Below are 21,142 nucleotides of genomic sequence, written 5' to 3' on the forward strand. Positions count from 1 at the left end.
ATCACAGTGCTCATCAGTGCTGCATAAGTGCCATTACAGTGCTCATCCGTGCCACATCAGTTCCACATCAGTGCCATCACAGTGCTCATCAGTGCTACATAAGTGCCATCACAGTGCTCGTCAGTGCCACCACAGTGCTCATCAGTGTCACATCAGCGCCTTTACAGTGCTCATCAGTGCCATCATAGTGCTTATCATTGCAATCACAGTGCTCATCAGTGCCACATCAGTGCAATCACAGTGCTCATCAGTGCCACATCAGTGCTCATCCGTGCCACATCAGTGCCATCACAGTGCTCATAACAGTGCTCATCAGTACCAAATCAGTGCCACCACAGTGATCATCACAGTGCTCATCCATGCTACATCAGTGCCATCACAGTGTTTATCAGTGTTACATCAGTGCCATCACAGTGCTTATCAGTGCCACATCAGTGCCATCACAGTGCTCATCCGTGCCACATCAGTGCCATCACAGTGCTCATCATAGTGCCATCATAGTGTTCATCAGTGCCATATCAGTGCTCATCACAGTGCTCATCAGTACCACATTAGTGCCATCACAGTGTTCATCAGTGCCACATCAGACCCACTACAGTGTCATCAGTGCCCTACAGTTCCGCTACAGTGCCCATCAATGCCACATCAGTGCTCATCAGTGCCCCTACAGTGCCTCACAAAAGTGTGATAGGTAGGAATAAAATGAAATGTGTAATTTATGTCCCTAGAACGCCTGATGGTGCTCCCTGCATGTTGGGCCTCTCTATGTGGCCAGGATGTGTAGAAGTCTCACACATGTGGTATCGCCATACTCAGGAGGAGCAGCAAAATGTGTTTTGGGGTGTAGTTGCAAGTATGCATGTCTGAGAAATAATCTGTTAATATGACAATTTTTTGGAAAAAAAAATCTTCATTTTGCAAAAAATTGTGGGGAAAAAAATGACAACTTCAAAAAACTCACCATTACTAAATATCTTGGAATGTCGACTTTCCAAAAAGCGGTCATTTGGGGGGGGGATACTTGTACTTTCCTGGCTTGTTAAGGCCCAGACACACGATCAGAAAATCAAAAGTTACATTTCGTCCGATGAACGATCTGCCGATTTTCTGCTCGTGAGCATGCTGCTTTTGACAGCCGATTACAAATTTTTGACAGACAAAAACTGGATGTGCAGGCTCCAAAATTTTTGTCTGATGTGACCACAACCTTCGATTTCCGTTTTATTATTACGGTTTTCAGCCGAAAAAAAAATCTGAAGAGCGAGACTAGGCATGCTCAGAAACAAAAGAACACATACAAGACAATTCAACGCGTTACATCACTTCTGACGTTGAATTCTGTCGTACGAAAATTTTCTTATGGTGAGTACCCTCTTCACTTTCCATATGAATGACTAGCATGCAACAAAAATCTGACGAAAATTCGTCCAATAATCTGATCGTGTGTACAAGGCTTAAGGCTAGGTTTCCACTATTTCGGCCGCAAAGTCGCACGATTTACAGTGCGACTTTTGATGCGATGTCATGCAACTGGTGAGAACCATGGGAGAACAAGTTGCCCTGAAGTCAGAACAAAGTAGTACAAAAACTTTTTTGGAGTCGCACCAATTAGAAATACATGGATTTTGACTTGTCATGCGACTTCACATGTGTCAAGTCGCACAACAACTCGCAGTAGTGGAAACAGAGGCTTATGGCCCGTACACACGATCCGAAAAATACCGATTTTGTCGCGATCGTACGATTCATCGGATCGTTAGTACAAAGCTTTCCAGAGCCGATCACGACAGTTCATCTGATACTATTCGATCGGACAAGCACAAAAATTTTACTAGTACGATTTTCGTTTAGTCAGTACAGTTGTCGCGCGATGTGATCACCGAGTCATGGAGACTCGGATGATCACAGATCCGAGTAAGGGGCCAGTCCCGGCCCCTTACCATGTGATCAGCTGTCAGCCAATGACAGCTGATCACATGATGTAAACAAAAGCTCGGTGATCGGTTTCATTTTCTCCTCCCGCTGACAGCGTGAGGAGGAAAAAAAAGCCGATCACCGGCTTATGTCAAAGGGACAATTTTTTTTGTATAATGTGAAAGATTTTTACGCCGCGAGACTCGTGATATTTATTCTATTCTTTATTCCGTAATAATTTGTCAAAGGAATGAACTTCGGTGTGTAAATGAGGAATGTTTAACCACTTAAACACTAAACCTTTTTCTGACATTTGTTGGTTTCAAGTTAAAATCATTTTTTTTTTTGTTGCTAGAAAATTACTTAGAACTCCCAAACATTAAATATATATATATATATATATATATATATATATATATATATATATATATATATATATATATTTTAGTAGAATAAAATAGTGGTTATTGCAGTATTTTATGTCACACTGCATTTGCGCTTTCAAATGCAATTTTTTTTGGAAAAAATTACTTCTTTAATGAATTGAAAAAATAAAATAAAAACTAACCAGTAAAGTTAGCCCAATTTTTTTTTTTTTTTTTATATAATGTGAAAGATTTTTACGCCGCGAGAATCGTGATCTTTATTCTAAGCAAAAAAAAATTGTGATGCTCATTTTGGCCAGAATCGTGCAGCTCTAGTGGCTGTTGTAACTTTTTAATGTCACAGCTATTTATCAATAGAAGTTTTATAAAAAAAAAAAAAAAAAAGTACAATTAAATGAATTTTAGTGCACACAAACACAATATAATACACATTTTTTTCCCCTTGTAAAATATAAGCGATGAAGTTGCGTTGAGTTAAATAGATACCAAACGTGTCAAGGTTTAAAATGACGCACGCCCCGTGAAACAGCCAAAAACTACGCTAACTAAAATTGTCCAAAGGTGACCCTTTAAAAACCTTTAGCGGTTATCAATTTAGAGTTATTGGTGATTGATGACCCGGGAATTATCGCTCTCGCTCCAACGTCTGCGGCGATATCTCACGTGTGGGGCAATCACGGCTTATACAAGCGTGCCGGACATACGCAACACATTCGCATTTGTGCACATGCATGGGGGGGAGGGGTTACTTTTACATATTTTTTTTTTTCATTAAACTTTATTGCTTTTACAAAGGGGTGAACAGACCTCCTTGCGATAGCTTTGGGCGGGTGACAGGTCCTGTTTATGGAGATGAATTAGGTCTCCAATGTCCCTGCTGCCCTCCAAAGCAGCTAACCAAAGCTGAGATATTACCGGGGTACACACAGAGTTCACCCCCCTTCTCCCCTCTGTAATATGGAGTGCTATGGGGGTAGTTTTCAGTGCGGCCAGCAGGGGCGCTGTGGCGTATTATGTCGGAGGGGGCGGGATAATACTGTAATGTGATGCTGTGGTGGGAGGAGTCAGCGCTGTATTCACATTCCTAACAGGCCGCGGTATGTGGTGGGAGGAGTTAGCGCTGTATTCACATTCCTAACGGGCCGCGGTATGTGGTGGGGAAGTCAGTGCTGTATTCGCATTCCTTGCAGTCCACAGTGCTAGCTCCGCCCAATAAACTACGCCCCCAGCTCAATCCCCTCCTCTCATCTACATACGCACGCAGTTGGTATCGTTTTGTAGACGTCACTCTTGGGGGGAGGGGGCTGTTCTAGGCTCGCTCACCGCCCTGTAAGCCACGCCTCTTCCGCTCGGCTTATCTCATATACACAGTGAGAATAGTTCCGATGACGTCACGATTAGGGCTGTTCTGTAAACCACGCCCCTCCTGCTCTGTAAACCACGCCCCTCCCGCTTAGCCCCCCCCTCTCCCTTCTACAAAGACAGCTGGCATAGTTCTGAAGGCCGCCCTAGCCCCACCTACTGCCTTGAAAACCACGCCCCTCCCGTCTACCAGCACGGCTGGCGTCGCTTTTAAAGGTCGTCCCAGCCCCACCCACCGCTCTGTAAAACCACGCCCCTCCCGCTCAGCCCTCCCGTCTACAAGTACAGCTGGTATAGTTCTAAAGGCCGCCCTAGCCCCACCTACTGCCTTGTAAACCACGCCCCTCCTGTCTACAAGCACGTCTGGTATCGTTTTAAAGGTCGTCCTAGCCCCACCCACCGCCCTGTAAAACCACGCCCCTCCCGCTCAGCCCTCCCGTCTACAAGCACGGCTGGTGTAGTTTTCAAGGCCGTCCAAGCCCCAACCACCGCCCTGTAAAACCCCTCCCCTCCCGCCTACAAGCACAGCTGGTATGGTTTTCAAGGCCGTCCTAGCCCCACCCACTGCCCTGTTAACCACGCCCCTCCTCTTGCTCATTTCCTCTCTTCTCGTCTACGGAGAGTGCGAGCAGTTCTGATGACCGAGTCTATCTGGCCCCTTCCTAGCCCCACCTACCGCCCTGTAAAACCACGCCCCTCCCGCTCAGTAGTTTTGAAAACGTCACTAGCGGGGCCCGTCCTAAGCCCCACCCACCGCCCTGTAAACCACACCCCCGCCTCGCTCACATTCCCCTCCTCGTGTGTCCAGACAGCGGGAACAGGCCCCCCGCCCATCGCCCCACAAACCACGCCTTTCCCCCCTTAGCCCCTCCTCCTTATTGTAAGCACAGTGGGTCGCGTTCTGATGATGTCACTACCCTGCGACGCCTAGTAGTGTGTGTGTGTGATCTGTGATTGTGTTGGATCGGTTCTCCTGTCAGGTGAGTCGGTGTTGGGGGTTCGGCTCATTGTGGGGGGGGGGGAGGCTTTAGGTCCGGAGAGGCCCGGCTGGGTGTCACCATTTCCCTGCCAGAGCCGGCTTAATATTTTCTGCACATCCAAATGAAATAAGATCATTTATTAGGCCTGAAGATGACATAAAACCCCCCCAAACATTCTATATTCCCTGAAAGCAGAGACCCTGGAGAATAAAATAGCGCTAGTTGCAATTTTTTGAAGTTACGCGTGATATCAGTGCGATTGGTTTATGAAATGCAAAATTTTTAGAGAGGCGCCAAAATTTCGGCGGCAGAAAAATAGTGTTTTGGGGTGGATATTTTTTGCCGTAATTTTTTTTTACCCTGCTTGTGGCGTGTTTTTCATCGGTCATGTGACTCAAAAACCTAACTAGTGCGTTATTGATGCGTTTTCAATGCGTCTTTTTTTGTTTTTTTCATCTGATCAAAAATGTGGACCCCCCACAATGGAAGCGCAACGGACCGGGGTGAAGACGTACATAGAAGGGCGCATTTTTCTTGCGCTAAAAGCGGCCGACAATAAATTCATGATATTAATTTTACCACTTAAGGACCAGCCTCGTTTTGGATTTTAGGTGTTTACATGTTTAAAACAGGATTTTTTTTTTTTTTTGCTTAGAAAAAAAACAATATATAATGTTTGGGGGTTCTAACACCCTAGAGAATAAAATGGCGGTCGTTGCAATACTTTTTTTTTTTTTTTTGCACCGTATTTGCGCAGCGGTCTTATAAGCGCACTTTTTTTGGAAAAAAAAATTCACTTTTTTTTTAATAAAAAAATAAGACAACAGTAAAGTTAGCACAATTTTTTTTTATATTGTGAAAGATAATGTTATGCCAAGTAAATTTAGACCCAACATGTCGCGCTTCAAAATTGCGCCCGCCCGTGGAATGGCGTCAAATTTTTACCCTTAAAAATCTCCATAGGCGACGGTTAAAAAATTCTACATGTTGCATGTTTTGTGTTACAGAGGAGGTCTAGGGCTAGAATTATTGCTCTCGCTCTACCGGTCGCGGCGACACATGTGTGGTTTGACCACCGTTTTCATATGCGGGCGCTACTCACGTATGCATTCGCTTCTGTGCGTGAGCTCGTCGGGACAGGGCGCTTTAAAAAAAAATTTTTTTTTCTTATTTATTTTACTTTATTTTATTTATTTTTTCGCTGTTTTTGTTTGTTTTTTTTTGTTTTTTTTTGTTTTTTTTAAATTTGGATCACTTTTGTTCCTATCCTATTACAAAGAATGTAAACATCCCTTGTAATAGAAAAAAGCATGACAGGTCCTCTTAAATATGAGATCTGGGGTCAAAAAGTCCTCACATCTCATATTTAGACTTTTTTTTTTTTTTTTGCATTAAAAAGTCGTTTGAAAAAATGACACAAAAAAAAATTGTGCCTTTTAAGACAAATGGGCGGAGCTGACGTAATGACGTTGCTTCCGCCGTCCTATGGTATGGAGACGGGTGGGCGCCATCTTTAGCCTCACTCGTCTCCATACCTAAGAAGTGAGAGGACCCGATCGCCTCCGCCGCTACCGACGGCTCCAGTAAGCGGCAGAGGGCGCAGGAGAGCGGCGGGAGGGGGGGTGGCACCTCTCCCGCCGCCGATAACGGTGATCTCGCGGCGAACCCACTGCAGAGACCACCATTATCGTGCACAGAGCCGCCAGCCCTAAAGATGGATACCTCGGTTGTGGCAGCAGCTGCTGGCCGTTACCGAGATATCCATCTTCAAAGTAATGAGGTATATATACAGTGGCTGGTCGGTAAGTGGTTTAGGACCGCCCCATGGACGGCGGCAGGGCGGCCCTTAGAGAGGAACTGCGGTCTGCTTGCAGAATTTGGCAAAGATGTTTTTATTGCATTCTGAAGCTTCCTTCCAACCACTTTGCATATTATTTTATATATACTGCGATTCTGTACTTGCCAAATATGCTGCAGAAATCCACTGAGTCTGGCTGCGGCCATTTTAACTGTGGGCAGCTGTTCACTTTCCTGGATTTACACAGACACGCCTCCAGCTCTCATTGGCCCTCCTATGACTCACCCCCCCCCCCCTTTTCCTGGCAAACTCTCATAAGAGAGAGAGCTGTGCATGATGTTATAAGCTTAGACCAGTGATGGCGAACCCTGGCATACCCAGATGTTTTGGAACTACATCTCCCATGATGCTCAACTACAATGCAGAGTATGATGAGCATCATGGGAAATGTAGTTCCAAAACATCTGGGGTGCCAAGGTTCACCATCGCTAGGCTAATGACCAGACAAGAAACAGGAAGTGGGCTGTATAAGGGATTTACTGGAAAAAAAAAATGTTTTCCTATCCAAAGTTAAAACAACAACAAGGGCAGAAGATTTAATAGATGGAAAGATGAAAAAAAAAAAAAATACTGAAGGTTCACTTTTTAAAGTGGTGTTCCGGCCGAAATGATACTTTTTAAATAAAAATACCCCTATAATACACAAGCTTAATGTATTCTAGTAAAGTTAGTCTGTAAACTAAGGTCTGTTTTGTTAGTTTATAGCAGTAGTTCGTTATTTTATAAACTTACAGCAGGCCGTGGCCATCTTAAGTGTGGGCATCTGGAGCCAGACTGTATTTCTTCCTGGAGCTCATCCTTGCAGATCTCGCACATGCTCAGTGCAGCACAAGCAGTGTAATAGGTTTCAGTTCAGGTTTCCATAGCAACGGCAGTGTCAGAGGAAGTTGCTGCCCCTTCCCAGAAGGCATTGCAAACAGGAAATGATGCGATGGGCCACGGCCAGGGAGGAGGAAGTGAAAAATGAATACAGCAGATATACAGGAGGTGCAGAGAATTTTTTTAAAAAAAAATATCCAATTCGTTTACAGTGCACAGTTTAGTGAGGGATGCTGAAGAGTTGTAAACGTGGGTGGAACTCCACTTTAAGCACAAAGTCATGTACGTGATTCCTCTTCTCGGCTCTGGGGCGCGCGCTCCCCGCACCTGCTGTGATTGGATGCAGGGGGATCCAATCAACGGGTCTAGCAGAAAGGCGTTCTGCCTATGTCAACAAGGCAGACCGCCATTCTGTCAGAGGGGAAGAGAGCGAGATCTTGTGTCCCCTGCTAATCAGAAACAGAGATCTCTCTCTTCCTCCAGTCAGACCCTCCCCCACACAGTTAGAAATCACTCGCCAGGAGCACAGCTAACCCTTTGATCGCCCCCTAGTGTTAACCCCTTCTTTACCAGTGTCAGTACACTAACTGCACTTTTTTTTTTTTTTTTTAGCACTGGTCCCTAAAAAGTGTCACTTAGTGTCAGATTTGTCCGCCGCAATGTCGCAGGCCTGCTAAAAATCGCTGATCGCCGCCGTTACTAGTAAAAACATTTTTAAAAATATATAAAAAGTCTACAAATCTCTCACATAGTTTGTAGACGCTATAACTTTTGCGCAAACCAATCAATACACACTTATTGGATTTTTTTTTTTTTTTACCAAAAATATGTAGCAGAATACATAATGGTTTAAATTGATAAAGACATTTCCTTTTTTTTTAATTGGATGTGTTTTATGGAAAAAAGTAAAAAATAAAGTATTTTATTTTTTTTCAAAATTTTCAGTCTTTTTTTTTTTTTTTGTTTATAGCAAAAACAATAAAAACCGCAGAGGTGATCAATTACCACCAAAAGAAATCTCTATTTGTGGGGGAAAAAAAGGACATCAATTTTATTTGTGTACAGTGTCGCACGACCGCGCAATTGTCAGTTAAAGTAACGCAGCGCCGTATCGCAAAACAATGGCCTGGTCATAAAGGGGGGTAAATCTTCTGGGGCTGACGTGGTTAAAGCAGAACTAAATTTTGCTCATTCTAGTCATCTTTCCATCTATTAAATCTTCTGCTCTTGTTTTTTATCTTTGGATAGTAAAACATTTTTTTTTTTTTTCTGCCAGTAAATCCCTTGTACAGCCCACTTCCTGTTTCTTGTCTGGTCATTAGCCTAGGCTGATGACATCACAGCTCTTTCTCTCACTCTCCTGAGAGTTTGCCAGGAAGGGAGGGGGTATGAGTCATAAGCGGGCCAAGGAGAGCTGCAGAGTTGGAGGTGTGTCTGTGTAAATCCAGGAAGTGAACAGGCAGCAGCTTCAGCTGCCCACAGTTAAAATGACTGCAGCCAGACTCGGTGGAGGGAGATTGAAAAACTTAACACGGGTGCGTTATTGATGCGTTTTTGCTGCGTTTCAACAGGGAGGTGCATTTTTTTTTTTTTTTTTTTTTTTGTAAACTGATCAAAAATGTAGCTAACAGGATTTTTAACACCACAACGGAAGCGCCATGAACCAGTGTGAAGACATGCATTTTTCTCGAGCTTTGCCGATAATGGCCGACTTTTAAATTCGTGATATTCGGTAAATAGTCGAATATAGTCGTAAATAGTCGAATATAAAAAAAAATGTATATTTTCCAAAACTGTTATTTTCTGTTTCAGCACCAAAATTTCAATTTCGGTGCACCTCTACCATGAACAGCGGTGACGTCATAGTGGCTCCTCCAATCAAAGAACTGGAGCTCGCCGACCCGGAGGGAAGACCGGGTGAAGATGAAAGCCCTGTCAGTGGTGACAGCGTGCCGCTGGAGGGCTTCCTTTTAAAGTAGGTTTCACATAATGTGCCTTGCAGGAGACAATTTATTTTTTTTCCTTATAGCAGGGGTCCCCAAACTTTCTAAACAAAGGGCCAGTTTACTTTGTGGCCAGTGGGAGTAAACGATGCCCCATCATTTGTGTCAGTGGGAGAAAGGTGCCCCATCGCTGGTGCCGGTGGGAGGGATGGTGCCCCATCGCTGGCGCCGGTGGGGGGGATGGTGCCCCATCGCTGGCGCCGGTGGGGGGGATGGTGCCCCATCGCTGGCGCCGGTGGGGGGATGGTGCCCCATCGCTGGCGCCGGTGGGGGGGATGGTGCCCCATCGCTGGCGCCGGTGGGAGGGATGGTGCCCCATCGCTGGCGCCGGTGGGAGGAAGGGTTCCCCATCGCTGGCGCCGGTGGGAGGAAGGGTGCCCCACTGTTGCTGAGATGGGGGGAATAATGCTCCATGGGTTTCTTTTTAGTTTGTTTCTAGTTAGCTACTGTTTTAATATTTAAACCTTTTTTTGTTAATATTTTTACACATTTCCAATTTTAGAAAGCGCAACATTGAAAAAAAAAAACATTTTATTTCATTTGGAAATAACTTTGCAATGCTTTGTACCAGAATCATAATTTTAGTGTCTAACTCTATTAAAAAAAAAAACCTCCCACCCTGCCCTTTTAGACCCGACATCTCTCCATAAAGAGGACCTGTCATGCCCTATTCCTATTACAAGTGATGTTTACGTTCCGTGTAATAGGAATAAAAGCAATAAAATTAAAACGTAAAGTGCAAAAATAAATAAACAATAAGAATTTTTTTTTTTTTCTTAAAGCGTTGCATAAAATTTTCTTCTTTCCAAAAAATTGCTGTGCAAATACCGTGTGACATAAAAATTGCAACGACCGCCGTTTTATTCCCTAAGGTCTCTGCTAAAAATATATATAATGTTTGGAGGTTCTGAGTAATTTTCAAACAAAAAATTATGAGGAGTGCCAGAATTGTATTGGAAGTGGTTAAGTCACTGCCTAATAAACAGGTCCATAGCAGAAATATAAAAATTGCTCTGGTCCATAGGGGGGCGTACAGGTGTGAGAGGCAAAGTGGGTAAAGAGTAACCCCACTTTTTTTTGGGGGAAAAAAAAAATTCCCCTCGGGGGGTGATCTTTGTACAGGTGGGTGTGAATAGGAGTAACTTTATAATCAGCCGGTGCTACTTGCAGGGTTCAAATGAGGAAAGTGACAGGGTCTGCATCCCTTTAGATGTGATTAAATAAGCAAAAATGCAAAGTGCAAGTCCTGTTTAAAAAATAAAAACAAAAGTACTCAGAAAAAAAGAAAGCCACCGTTCTGAAAATGACACACTTTACTTTTGTGATAATCCATAGGCATAAAGCTAGTATATTTTATTAAAATGTATTACACCCACATAATGGACAATATAACAAGACGAGAAAGCCGCCGCCTTTCCTCCAGTGGATATGGTGGTATCACAAACCAGGCCCCGCCCCAAATGCGTTTCGGCAGTAGGTGGAGATAGTCTTGTCTGCCTACTGACAAAACGTGTTGGATGGGGCCTGGCTTGTGATGCCATCACGTCCGTCCAACATGTTTCATCAGTAGACAGGCGTTTCTAGTCGATAATGTCACTACACATGCACAGTGATGCTCTGCATTCAGGGCACATTGAGGGCTATGCTGCAATGACCCCCCCCCCCCCCCACCCCCCACCCCCATGCATATACGCAGTAGTGACTTCATCACAGCTCGGCGAGAGAGCGCGATCCTGGAAGGAACATGGGAGCGCTGGTAGTGGTGACAGCACAGCACTGGAGGGCTCAATTTTAAAGGTACGTTTGCCCTAATGTGCTAGTAGGCAGTGCCTACTAGCACATTATGGGATTAACATGCAGGGACCTTCTCTCCTGTGATGGAGGTGAATAGTAACAGCAACAAAGATGGTGGTAGCCTAGGCCTCCAAACACCTCCTCTGCGATCACTCTCAGTCAAAGACCACATGGGCAATTAAGAAAACAAGGACAAACCCCATAGTGTAGAACTGGATAAAGTGTGTGTGTTTATATACTATATATTATCTGACAAAAGTCAGTACACCCCTCACATTTTTGTAAATATTTTATTATATCTTTTCATGTGACAACACTGAAGAAATGACACTTTGCTACAAGTGGCCACGACCATACAGTGATATAACAGGACAGGTTCCACTCAGAACAGGCCTCGCCATGGTCCACCAAAGAAGTTGAGGTCACGTGTTCAGCGTCATATCCAGAGGTTGTCTTTGGGAAATAGACGTATGAGTGCTGCCAGCATTGATGCAGAGGTTGAAGGGGTGGGGGGGTCAGCCTGTCAGTGCTCAGACCATACGCCGCACACTGCATCAAATTGGTCTGCACGGCTGTCATCCCAGAAGGAAGCCTCTTCTAAACATGATGCACAAGAAAGCCCACAAACAGTTTGCTGAAGACAAGCAGACTAAGGACATGGATTACTGGAACCATGTCCTGTGGTCTGATGAGATCAAGATAAACTTATTTGGTTCAGATGGTGACAAGCGTGTGTGGGGGCAACCAGGTGAGGGGTACAAAGACAAGTGTGTCTTGCCTACAGTCAAGCATGGTGGTGGGAGTGTCATGGTCTGGGGCTGCATGAGTGCTGCCGGCACTGGGGAGATACAGTTCATTGAGGGAACCATGAATGCCAACATGTACTGTGACATACTGAAGCAGAGGATGATCCCCTCCCTTCGGAGACTGGACCGCAGGGCAGTATTCCAACATAACGACCCCAAACACACCTCCAAGACGAGAGCGAGGTGCCTTGCTAAAGAAGCTGAGGGTAAAGGTGATGGACTGGCCAAGCATGTCTCCAGACCTAAACCCTATTGATCATCTGTGGGGCATCCTCAAACAGAAGGTGGAGGAGCGCAAGGTCTCTAACATCCACCAGCTCAGTGATGTCGTCATGGAGGAGGGGAAGAGGACTCCAGTGACAACCTGTGAAGCTCTGGTGACCTCCATGCCCAAGAGGGTTAAGGCAGTGCTGGAAAATAATGGTGGCCACACAAAATATTGACACACTTTGAGCCCATTTTGGACATTTTCACTTAGGGGTGTACTCACTTTGCCAGCGGTTTAGACATTAATGGCTGTGTGATGAGTTATTTTGAGGGGACAGCAAATTGACACTGTTATACAAGCTGTACACTCACTACTTTACATTGTAGCAAAGTGTCATTTTCTTCAGTGTTGTCACATGAAAAGATAGAAGAAAATATTTACAAAAATGTGAGGGGTGTACTCACTTTTGTGAGATACTGTGTGTGTGTGTGTGTGTGATATATATATATATCTCTATCACACCCCACATAATGGAGAAACAGGATTGCCATATGAGAAAGCCGCCGCTGTTCCTGTGGATGTAAATGGCGTCGCAAGCCAGCCCCTGTCCAATGCGTTTCGGCAAGTGTCTGCCTACTGACGAAACGCATTGGCTTGGTTTGTGACGTCATCACACCCACCCAACACGTTTTGTCAGTAGACGGACATCTCTAGTCGATGATTTTTTTTTGGTGAAGGTGAACTATGCTTTTAAATATGTGAACTTTAGGGGCTCCCTCAGTCTGGCGGATATTTAGGTTGAGGCAGTGTGGGGAACGTACTAATTGCCACTAGTAAGGGGGTTAACACCTCATTTTTGAGCAGGTTACTTGTTCTTGTTACTTTTCCTGTGATTTTTGTGTGTATTTATTTATATTGTGTATTTTGCAGGATGACGGACACAATTGATATAAAAAAGATGTATGAAGATATGTTTGCTGATCGCTTCACAGAACGTGACGAGGAGTATCAGGAATATGTGAAAAAGTCAGACAGCGAGCCTCCTATTGTTGAAGACTGGTGGGGAGGGAACCAAAGAAACCAGGATAGGTACATTATACTTGGATACTGCAATTGTTTTTGAGGCTGTTGTCACCGAACACTAGCCAGTTAGAGTAGTTTTATGATGAACTGATTACCATGGAATGCAAATTGCTTATGATTATTTACAATTGTATATCGGTGGTCTCCACACTGCGGGCCAGATGCAGCCCTTTGCTTGGCTTTATAGTGCCTTTTTGGTGCTATTCCTCCCACTGACGCCGATGATGGGGCACTATTCCTCCCACTGACGCCAATGATGGGGCACTATTCCTCCCACTGACGCCAATGATGGGGCACTATTCCTCCCACTGACGCCAATGATGGGGCACTATTCCTCCCCACTGACGCCAATGATGGGCACTATTCCTCCCACTGACGCCAATGATGGGGCACTATTCCTCCCACTGACGCCAATGATGGGGCACTATTCCTCCCACTGACGCCAATGATGGGGCACTATTCCTCCCACTGACGCCAATGATGGGGCACTATTCCTCCCACTGACGCCAATGATGGGGCACTATTCCTCCCACTGACGCCAATGATGGGGCACTATTCCTCCCACTGACGCCAATGATGGGGCACTATTCCTCCCACTGACGCCAATGATGGGGCACTATTGCTCCCACTGACGCCAAGGATGGGGCACTAGATCTCCTCCTCTTAATGACCACACGCTATTTAATTTTCTTACTCCCACTGCCCACCGAGCCTGAGACATTTTCTCCCACTGACATTGGGTCATTTTCTACTCTCACTGGCCATAGTCTGGCCCCCTATAATGTCTGAAGAACAGTAAACATGCCCTTTGCTTAGGAGGTTGAGAGACCCCTGATGTACATAACTAATTTACTAGTTTATATTGACACCGAATTGTTATGGTATGTACACACATTTAGAGCATGTTTAGACTAACCCACACTGTAAAATACAGCTTTTTACCATTCTGGTAGAGCTTGGCATGTAATCTAGCAGGGGGCACTTCTTTATCGCATTGCACTTCTTTTTTTGCTTGGTTTGAAGTACCACTTTGCTGTCTCCGGACAGCAGCACATTGCTCTCCGCTGCACTGCGGAACAATGCAGCATGTCTGTAATTTTCTGCATCACATAATCACACCAGCATTTTGGTGTGAATGCGGCACATAAACAGTTGTTTTTGATGTGTCCTGTTCACAACACAACGCTACGGGGGAGATTTATTAAAACTGGTGCGCACAGAATCTGAAGCAACTGTGGATGGTAGCCAATCGGCTTCTAGATTTTATTGTCAAAACTTAGATGAACAAGCTGAAGTTAGACGCTGATTGGTTACTATACATAGCTGCTCCAGATTCTGTGTGCATGTTTTAGTAAATCTCCCCCTTTTTTGCACTGGCTAAAAGCCATAGTGTGAGCTCTTAACGGTGAATGCCAGTGATTTAGGTTTAATTTAAATTTGCATTGGTCCTGCTTGGTTTAATTTAAAGTGGTATTAAAGCTTTATGTGTTTTTTTTTTTTTTTTTTTTTATGGCAAACATGTTATACTTCCCTTCTCTGTGTGCATTTTTTTTTTTTTTCTCGTGTCCCTCGCCTGCGCTCCTGGCTCCTTCCCCTCGAGCCATGCCCCTAGAGAAAGTCACTTGCTCTTGGGGCACCGCCGCATGCTCGCTCCCGAACCGCAGCTCTATGTTTTCATAAGGCACATAGAGCCACGACACACACACACACACACACACACACACACACACACCTACCTCGCTCTCGCCTCATTGGCTCATGGGCTGTGAGTGACAGCAGTGGGAGCCAATGGACTCCTACTGCTGTCTCGGCCAATGAGGAGGGAGAGTCCAGGGGCTATCATGAAAATCGGAGGGAGCTTAGGTAAGGATTCCAGAGAGGGGGTTAGGCGCTGCACACAGATGGTTTTTACCTTCATGCATAGAATGCATGAGGGTTAAAAAAACCTTCAGCCCTTAGAACCATTTTAATTCTTTGTCTCTCACCTGGAGAGATACTGAGGTTTCAGAAATACAAGTCCTGGGGCCACAGGTGGGATAGTAGAGTCCAGTAAGCATGGTGGGCGGTGAGAGTGTTGAGGCGGTAGGGACGGTGAGAGGGTTCGGGTGGTGAGAGGGTTGCACCAGTTGGGGCGGTGAGAGGGTTGGGGTGGTGAGAGGAGTGCGCTGGTTGGGGCGGTGAGAGGGTTGGGGTGGTGAGAGGGTTGCGCCGGTTGCGGGGGCGGTGAGAGGGTTGTGGGGGCGGTGAGAGGGTGGGGGGGGGGCGGTGAGAGGGTTGGGGGGGGGGGGGGCGGTGAGAGGGTTGGGGGGGGGGGCGGTGAGAGGGTTGGGGGGGGGGGCGGTGAGAGGGTTGGGGGGGGGGGCGGTGAGAGGGTTGGGGGGGGGGGCGGTGAGAGGGTTGGGGGGGGGGGCGGTGAGAGGGTTGGGGGGGGGGGCGGTGAGAGGGTTGGGGGGGGGGGGGCGGTGAGAGGGTTGGGGGGGGGCGGTGAGAGGGTTGGGGGGGGGGGCGGTGAGAGGGTTGGGGGGGGGCGGTGAGAGGGTTGGGGGGGGGGGCGGTGAGAGGGTTGTGGGGGCGGTGAGAGGGTTGCGCCGGCGGGGACGGTGAGAGGGTTGCGCCGGCGGGGGCGGTGAGAGGGTTGCGGGGGCGGTGAGAGGGTTGCGCCGGCTGGGGCAGTGAGAGGGTTTGCACCGGTTGAGGCGGGGGGCGGTGAGAGGATTGCGCCGGTTGGGGCGGTGAGAGGATTGCGCCGGTTGGGGCGGTGAGAGGATTGGGGCGGTGAGAGGAGTGCGCCGGTTGGGGCGGTGAGAGGAGTGCGCCGGTTGGGGCGGTGAGAGGAGTGCGCCGGTTGGGGCGGTGAGAGGAGTGCGCCGGCTGGAGAGGTGAGAGGAGTGCGCCGGTTGGGGCGGTGAGAGGATTGGGGCGGTGAGAGGAGTGCGCCGGTTGGGGCGGTGAGAGGAGTGCGCCGGTTGGGGCGGTGAGAGGAGTGGGGCGGTTGGGGCGGTGAGAGGAGTGCGCCGGTTGGGGCGGTGAGAGGAGTGCGCCGGTTGGGGCGGTGAGAGGGTTGCGCCGGCTGGGGCAGTGAGAGGGTTTGCACCGGTTGAGGCGGGGGGCGGTGAGAGGATTGCGCCGGTTGGGGCGGTGAGAGGATTGCGCCGGTTGGGGCGGTGAGAGGATTGCGCCGGTTGGGGCGGTGAGAGGATTGGGGCGGTGAGAGGAGTGCGCCGGTTGGGGCGGTGAGAGGAGTGCGCCGGTTGGGGCGGTGAGAGGAGTGCGCCGGTTGGGGCGGTGAGAGGAGTGCGCCGGTTGGGGCGGTGAGAGGAGTGCGCCGGTTGGGGCGGTGAGAGGAGTGCGCCGGTTGGGGCGGTGAGAGGAGTGCGCCGGCTGGAGCGGTGAGAGGAGTGCGCCGGTTGGGGCGGTGAGAGGATTGGGGCGGTGAGAGGAGTGCGCCGGTTGGGGCGGTGAGAGGATTGGGGCGGTTGGGGCGGTGAGAGGATTGGGGCGGTGAGAGGAGTGCGCCGGTTGGGGCGGTGAGAGGAGTGCGCCGGTTGGGGCGGTGAGAGGAGTGCGCCGGTTGGGGCGGTGAGAGGAGTGCGCCGGTTGGGGCGGTGAGAGGAGTGCGCCGGTTGGAGCGGTGAGAGGAGTGCGCCGGCTGGAGCGGTGAGAGGAGTGCGCCGGCTGGGGCGGTGAGAGGAGTGCGCCGGCTGGGGCGGTGAGAGGAGTGCGCCGGTTGGGGCGGTGAGAGGAGTGCGCCGGTTGGGGCGGTGAGAGGAGTGCGCCGGTTGGGGCGGTGAGAGGAGTGCGCCGGTTGGGGCGGTGAGAGGGTTGCGGGGGCAGTGAGAGGATTGCGCCGGTTGGGGCGGTGAGAGGGTTGCACCGGCAGGGGCACAGTCTGTGGTTCACCGAAAGTGATAAGGTGAATGTACAGCTGCCAAATTGCTTTCATTACACACACACTCCTGGGTATCTAAACCCCCTCCCCTCTGCTGCCACGGCCGTAATACATACGGTGTGGGCAGTAAAAACATTAACATTCAATAAGTTGCTAGCAAAAATGTAAGAGTTGCCTAATTGCTCTCCTAATGTAGAATCACTTGAATTTGTTTACAGGTATCGGGATAACAGGCGTCACCGAAGCTGGGATAACAGACGGGATTCATACAACAGCTATAACCAGCACCATGGAGGAAGAGGTTGGGTTAACAGCCCCCACCAGTACCGCCAGGAGCATAACCACTATCGCCAGGAGAGACGCCATGGCTATAATTCCGGCAGTCAAAGATATCAGCCTTATCGTTGAGGACAGTTACTGTTTTGTGCGTGAAAGAGATTTTTTTTTTTTTAATAGGACGATGAACCGAAAGTATAAGAACTCTTCTTGGCAAATTCTGCCATCTACAAAAGATAAGAGGTGCATTTCTTGTCATCAAAACACATTGAACCCCAGACCTGCAACCAAATCCCGGCACCGCTCGTATAGCTTGCAGAAACGGCTGCCGCGGACTGCCGAAGTCCATTCAGCTTTGCTGCCAGTCCTCCATGATGGAGACGGGTTTGTGAGGTTTTTTTTTTTTTTTGAGACCCTATGTTTTAGTTTTCGACTTTTTTTATTGCATGGCTTTACTATAAGGTCACTGTTTTTGTGTTTACAGTCAGTGAACATTAGACTTTACATAAAGATTGTAATGCAGTAAGGGCCAGTTCACACCCATATAACCGTTCCATGTGTTTTTGATGCAGAAAAAAAATGCCCGGACTACATGTGGTGTGAACTGGCCCTTACTGCATTACAATCTTTATCATTTTTTTTCTGCATCAAAAACACATGGAACGGTTATATGGTTTTCAATGGCATAGTTCACACCAGTGCAGTCAGTTCCAGGACTTTCCGGTTCTAAGAAAACAAGGTAGAACATGCTGCATTTTTCCTGCACTGGGCTTTACTGAAACGCATCAAAAACGCAGTGGACCCTAGTATAGTGGAAAAAGGAGAAAAGCACCTGGAATGCATCAAAAACGCACTGGAATGCGTCAAAAACGTGCATGCAGATCTGGAGTGCGTTTTTTGTGGTGTAAACCAGCCTTAATTGCTGAAATATCCTAGCCACTTGACCTCTGGAAAATTTACCCCCCTTCATGACCAGGCCACATTTTGCTATACAACACTGCATTACTTTAAAACCTCGTACAGACGATCGGATTTTCTGACGGGAAATGTGTGATGACAGGCTGTTGGCGGAAAATCCGACCGTTTGTACGCTCCATGGGACAATTGTTGGATAGCAGGTTTTAAAATTTTCCGCGGACAACGATCTGTTGTCAGATTTTCCGATCGTGTGTACACAAGTTCATCGGACAAAAGTCCAAAGTACAAACACGCATGCTTGGAAGCAGAAGCGGTCGGTCTTGTAAACTAGCGTTTGTAATGGAGAATTAACATTCGTGACGCGGCAAATTATAAAATCTGGAAATTCAGCGCACAATTCTCTTCTTCTTTAATGGGATAATAATGAAGCTGCTTTGCTGGTGATACTGATGGAGTTATTGCAAACACATTTTCAAAGGCTTTTTTTTTCTAGTGATATCAAGAATAATATTATGCTTTTTTTTTTTTTTTTTACCACAACACCATTATCCCGTAGTTTTTAAGAACATACAACTATGTTGGTGTCCCTTGTCAATTTTACATTGTATTTTTTTTAATGTAACTGCCGACTCCCAAACTGTCATTTTGAAGTAAAACACATAGCCAAGTATTATTCTCCACAATTTTTTTTTTTTATTGTGCATTAAAAAAAAGGAAACAAACAAAATTAGACATGATATCTGCCAATAGAACTTCACCAAAAAGTTCATTCTATGCATCCAAAAATATAACAAATCAAATCATTATTATTCAATCAAAAAATAAAATAAAAGCCTCATGCATGTGTCCTGCTTCTTAATATAGGGCGTCACCAATGCCAAGAGTTGGTGAAAGCAGGGGGTTCGTCATCCAGAGATAATTCCGAAAATCTTCCGGATCATTCTCTTGGAGCTCCCGCAGCAAAGGCATATGACATAATTGGTCACGATTAATAAAGCAACCAATTTTTCGTCCAAGAAATCCTCCTCCTCCTGTTCCTGGACTGGACTCGGATCAAAGCAATAACTCCAAGGCCAATAATAAATAACATGTTATCTCTTCCGATTCCGGAACATGGCTGGTTGATGAACGGCCGTTCAGAAACAAACTGAAAAGCACAAAATGAAAAGCGCGAATCAACACTCGCCAAACTTCTACTAACACTAATTTAGCAGAAGGAGCCCAAAGGGTGGCGCTAAAGATCTGAAAAACCACGTAGCACATCACTACGTTTGTGTCTGTTGGCCGACAATTCTTTACCGTTTGTATGCAAGACAAAATCCAGCCACATGCCTTCAGACAAAAGTCCGAGGTTTTATCTGCAGAAAATCCAATTGTGTGTACGAGGCTTTACTGACAATGGCGTGGCCATGCAACACTGTACCCAAATAAAAATGTTCTCCCCCTCCCCCACAAACAGAGTTTTCTTTTGGTGGTATTTGATTATCTCTACTTTTTTTTTTTTTATTTTTATGCACTACAAACAAAAAAAAAAGACCGACCATTTTGAAAAAAAAAAACAATATTTTTTACTTTCTGCTATAAAACACATCCAATAAAAAATTGAAAAAAAAATGAATTTCTTCATCAATTTAGGCCAATATGTATTCTGCTACATGTTTTTGGTAAAAAGAATCCCAATAAGCGTATATTGATTGGTTTTCGCAAAAGTTATAGCGTCTACAAACTATGGGATGTATTTTTTTTTTTTTTTTACTAGTAATAGCGGCAATCAGTGACTTATAGCGTGACTGTGATATTGTGGCGGACATTCTGACACTAACTGACGCTTTTTGGGGACTAGTGACAGTAATACAGTCATCGGTGCTAAAAATACGCACGGTCACTGTACTAATGACACTGGCAGGGAAGGGGTTAACAGGGGCAATCAAAAGGTTAAATGTGTGCCTAGCCAGTGTTTTACTGTAGTGTGGGAGGTGCTTTTACAAGGGGGAATCTAATCCCTGCTTTGCAGGAACACAGGATCCATGCCTTCGCTCCTGTCAGAACAGTGATCTGCCTTGTTTACATAGGCAGACCGCCGTTCTGCCTCTCTTCTGGATCTTCAGCAGGCGGTACTGTCCGCTGGGCTCCCGCTGTGTATGAGCACAGCGGGAGCGAGCTGCTGATGGCGCGCATGCGTACCCGGAAGAGCTGGATCACGGATATATCCGTGATCCGGCGCAGAGGTGCCGCCCTGTAGGACTAAAATTGCTGTAGGGCGGACCTAAAGTATTTAAAGGAGAACTACTCAGGAAATTTTAGTAGGTGCAAATGTTCCTGTTCTGCATGACACACGTAATAAGTTACTCATTTTGGAATTTCTGGGCTTTAAGCAGACCTTTCCCCATTTTTTCCAAATTTTACATGAGCATGCATCACTGATTAAAAAAAAAAATGGAAAAAAGAAAACTTTCTCCTACATTGATTCACAGACCCAGCTCTGCTGATTCTTGACCATAGGGTTATATTGCCACCTACAGGAGTAGGACACAAGGCTGAAAAGAAGTTAGCACCGCCTATGGGCTGTCCCTTCTGCTATAAACCCCCTCACTGTAGACAATCTAGTTTCAGGTTCCTTATTTCCCCCTTTTGGGGGTTGTTTGGGTGGCATGTTTGCCCGATTTCTCCGGTTGCTTTTTGGTTTGCCCACCCCTCGTTGAGACACTGCTTTGGGACATCCCTATGGTCAGGATTCAGCAGAGTTGTGTCCATCGCTGAACGTAAGAGGAAATTTTTTTTTTTTTTTTGTTGCTCACCGTAAGTTCATTAATGGACACCGCACCCGCCCCACTATTGGAACGGTT

At 46.6% G+C, this 21,142-nt stretch overlaps 1 protein-coding gene across 1 annotated transcript; it reads left to right on the forward strand.

Annotated features, from left to right (window-relative positions):
• Window positions 1-4,521: 4,521 nt before the first annotated feature.
• LOC141134410 (RNA guanine-N7 methyltransferase activating subunit-like) lies at window positions 4,522-17,913 on the forward strand. Its single transcript, XM_073623967.1, has 4 exons — window positions 4,522-4,642; window positions 9,132-9,294; window positions 13,061-13,219; window positions 17,321-17,913. Exons 2-4 carry the CDS (start codon window positions 9,164-9,166, stop codon window positions 17,508-17,510), a joined length of 480 nt encoding a protein of 159 aa, XP_073480068.1. The 5' UTR covers window positions 4,522-4,642; window positions 9,132-9,163; the 3' UTR covers window positions 17,511-17,913.
• The last annotated feature ends 3,229 nt before the right edge of the window (window positions 17,914-21,142 follow it).

The sequence above is a fragment of the Aquarana catesbeiana genome, linkage group LG03 (genome assembly GCF_042186555.1).
Source record: "Aquarana catesbeiana isolate 2022-GZ linkage group LG03, ASM4218655v1, whole genome shotgun sequence".
Taxonomy (NCBI): Eukaryota; Metazoa; Chordata; class Amphibia; order Anura; family Ranidae; genus Aquarana; species Aquarana catesbeiana.

Coding starts and splice junctions, on each gene's coding strand:
- LOC141134410 (XM_073623967.1), top strand. CDS start 9,164: ATGAACAGCGGTGACGTCATAGTGGCTCCTCCAATCAAAGAACTGGAG. Junction 9,295..13,060: donor CTGGAGGGCTTCCTTTTAAA/GTAGGTTTCACA, acceptor TGTATTTTGCAG/GATGACGGACACAATTGATA. Junction 13,220..17,320: donor AACCAAAGAAACCAGGATAG/GTACATTATACT, acceptor ATTTGTTTACAG/GTATCGGGATAACAGGCGTC.